General features: G+C 39.8%; 1 protein-coding gene across 1 annotated transcript in view; it reads left to right on the top strand.

Moving 5' to 3' along the window:
- Positions 1-3,231, top strand: part of CNTN5 (contactin 5) — a 1,092,962-nt gene extending 1,089,731 nt beyond the window's left edge. Inside the window, exon 25 of the mRNA XM_005872208.2 lies at positions 1,485-3,231. Coding sequence (XP_005872270.1) covers positions 1,485-1,588 — 104 coding nt within the window. The 3' untranslated portion in view covers positions 1,589-3,231. The remainder of the gene's footprint in view (positions 1-1,484) is intronic.
- Positions 3,232-3,678: the final 447 nt, after the last annotated feature.

Consider the following 3,678-nt stretch of genomic DNA (forward strand, 5'->3'; position numbering starts at 1 on the left):
CTTTTTTTCTTTTTCTGGGATTTATTTATCTTCTATAATTAAAACTTTGTAGCCTTGAGTGGAGCCCAGGGCAGGCGGGAAGCTTGGCTTCCTCCATCACCAGAGCAACCCAAGCCTCCTGCTCGCTCCAGCTCCATGGCCACCGCCATCTTAGCTGGGTTAATTTGCATACTCGCTCCTGATTGGTTGGTGGGCGTGGCTGGTGGGTGTGGCTTGAGCATAGCAGAGGGATGGTTAATTTTCATGTTTCTCTTTTGTTACATAGGATTTGGATTAAGACCAGAAGTATTGCATATGAATTTTTAAAGTATATTTTATTGATTTTTCACAGAGAGCTTTAAGCAAGTTCTATAATCTTTCTAAGTCCAGTTCCCTCCTTGGCAACAGGGGGGTAAATAATATTACTTGTTGAATAGGAATGTTGTTAGGATCAAATCAGATAATATATATAAGCGCTTGCCTGTTTGGCTCAGTGGTTAGAATGCCCACTGAAGGGTCGCTGGTTCCATTCCTGACGAAGGACAAGTACATCCCCAGTGCCTGTTGGGGCACGTGGGAGAGGTAATCAATCAATGTACTTCTCTCACTATGATGTTTCTCTCTCCCCCTCCCTCTCCCTCCCTCCTTCTCTCTCTAAAAATATCAATGGAAAAAATATCCTTGGGTGAGGATTAAAAAAAAAGAGAAAAGATAATATGTGTAGTACAGTGCATGGCATGCAGTATGCATTCATTAAATATAAATTATGATGATGATACTTCAGAAGACTTCTGGCTTAAAGAACCATTTCTGAAGTTAGATCTAAGAGTAGCACTTAGTTTATGATTATGTAGTACTATCAGAACTACTTCAAACTAATCAATTCAGATCAGTCAGTTCAATCAGATAATCACCTTATACTTTAACTGCATATGGTGTTTTTGGTCTCAAGAAGGAAGAACTTCTGGTTGAAAGTAAGAGTGATGAAATATAACTCTCCTTTGGCAACTTTGGTATGAGAATCTACTCAACTGAAACTCAAATCAAGAACCTTTAAATAAATGAAATAATATGCTATTATTATTAAATTGGAAAATTGGCTAAAGTAATTAAATTATACATTTCTATTGCCACAAACTTTTACAGATTGTTTTTGCTCCATGCCCTCAACTGTGTACTATAGAAATTCTTTTGTTTTTTATATTTGTAACGTGGGATGTTTTCCATTATTACATCATTGGTAAAACTTACCCTGAATCTTCTAATTAGATGTGTTTGTTAGACATGGCATTGCCTTTTTAATACAGTATTCCATATATACTTCTGCCCTCCATAAAACTTATGGGAACCCCAGACAATGTCTCATTTCATAAATACTAGGAACACTCTCGTCAGAAACAGGGCCAATGTTGCATTCACTTGTCTTACACACCTAAAAACAATTCTTTCCTAGCTCAAGTAAAATCAAAATAATTTGCTCCATTACTGCTTCTCTCTTTTCACAGGTGGAAAAATCACTAGTGCTCAGTCAACCCTCCATACTGTCTCCACATCTTCATCATCAGTAACGTTGCTCTTGGCATTGATGATTCCTTCAACCTCTTGGTGAAAACCGCAGACTTAATTTGCTTTACTCTGATAATAGTGACGAAGAGTGTACTATAAGTGGAGACCCAGGACACTGGAATGAGCTTTAAAAACTTGGGATTATACATGATGCACTTATAGGAGGTTGGGGGAAATATTACTTATCTATCAGGTTTTTCTTTGGTTTTTGTCAATGGAGAGGACAGTTCTTGGTCCAATAAAAATATGCAGGTTGTATGTAATGATTTTTTAAAGCAATGGTAATTTCTGTCTAATGTATTCTTTACTTTTTTAACATGTGGGAATTTGATTTTATATCTGATAACCCTAAGTGTGTGCCATCCATTTGTTAAGTAAGTGGTTTCTAGCAGATCTGTTTCAAATACAAATACAAAACTGAGAATGAAAACTTTGGTTAAGACGCTGATTCTACTGTTTTTCCTTTTCCCTTTTGCTTATATTTCAATTGACAACATGACAGGAGATATGAAAAATACTTCAGTTGTGTGGGCCATTATAGGATAAGTATACAAAAATTTTCTGGAAAAATATTGTATGACTGCATAGTGAAATAGCAAAATTTGTCAATATGCTATTCTATATGCATCCCTAGAGCAAGTTATTAGGGTAGGGAATAAGCCATTTATATTAGTGCAAGATAAATAGAAAGTGAGTCCAAATGAATTTAAATGATGTTGTTTCTCATTAAGTTCTATGTTATCTAGCTGCAAATATATTAAATGTTTATTTTTAATAACAAAAGATAGTTTAAAGTTACAAAAAATATGGTTACTAAGAACTGCAGACACTGACTTGTTGCGAAGGGTGCTAACTTGTAAATGAAATAACAACAGACACAGCTTCCTGTTTCCACACCTACTGCCAAAACAGAGGTGGAATGAGGTCCAAGGTTTTCTTCTAATTGAAAATAATTTTAAGGACAATGAAAAATTGTCATGCAAATAATTATGCATACATATAGTCTGTAAATTAAAACGGTTCAAGCATAACAAATAAATTTTGATTTTTAAACAGTTCTGTGCATCACATACCACTTATAAATTATTACCAACTGTTAAGTAAAAAGGATCTCTAGGATAAACTGATTTTTTAAATTAAACTGTGGCAACATGGCCACAGTACAAGGTGAGCCCCATTTGCTATTTGGAGGCATCAACCAAGACCTATTTGATCCTACATAGTTGTTAGAAAATGAGGTGAACGTTTTCTGCTTGGTGATATTTTTACAAAAGTTCTAACCAACATGAGAACTTGCCAGAGTTTGCATCACACCCAAAAAGATGCCTGAAGAGAAAGTTTTTGCAAAGTCATACACCAATAAACAGCCTGCATGTTAACAGGTGATGTTAATCTATACTAATAAAAGGGTAATATGGTAATTAGACCAGATCGACCAGACATCTTCCGGACGTCCAACATCCTTCTGGATAAAGCCGGGGCCCGGCCCGGGGAAGCCACCCTGGAGGCAGGGAAACCACCCACAATCACAGTCCCGGGTGCCTGCATCCAGGGCCAGGCAAAGCCGGCCGTGGTCCCAGGTGCCTGTGGCAGGCCAGAGGGAGGGGAGCCCGGGTCCCGGGTGCCGGCAGCTAGCCAGAGGAAAGGAAGTCCGGGTCCCAGGTGTGGGGGCCAAGGCAGAGGCGGTTAGGGGTGATCAGGCAGGCAGGTGAGCAGTTAGGGGCATCAGGCAGGCAGGCAGAGTGGTTAGGGGCAATCAGGAAAGCAGGCAGAGGCAGTTAGGGGCAATCAGGCAGGCAGGCAGAGTGGTTAGGGGCATTTAAGCAGGTAGGCAGGCAAGTGGTTAGGAGCCAGCGGTCCCGGATTGTAAGAGGGATGTCCAACTGCCAGTTGGGATCGGGCCTAAACTGGCAGTCGGACAGCCCCTGAGGGGTCCCAGATTGCAAGAGGGTGCAGGCTGGGCTGAGGGACTCCCCCCCTCCTTGCCCCCCCCATGCACAAATTTTGTGCACAGGGCCTCTAGTATGAGAATAAAAAGCAATTTCTTTTATAACTTTCATTCTATTTGTCTCTTTAACAGGAAGCCATATGAAGCAACATTGAGCTCAAACTGGTGGCTCTAGAGGTTAATTC

The sequence above is a fragment of the Myotis brandtii genome, unplaced genomic scaffold, assembly GCF_000412655.1.
Source record: "Myotis brandtii unplaced genomic scaffold, ASM41265v1 scaffold37, whole genome shotgun sequence".
Classification (NCBI taxonomy): domain Eukaryota; kingdom Metazoa; phylum Chordata; class Mammalia; order Chiroptera; family Vespertilionidae; genus Myotis; species Myotis brandtii.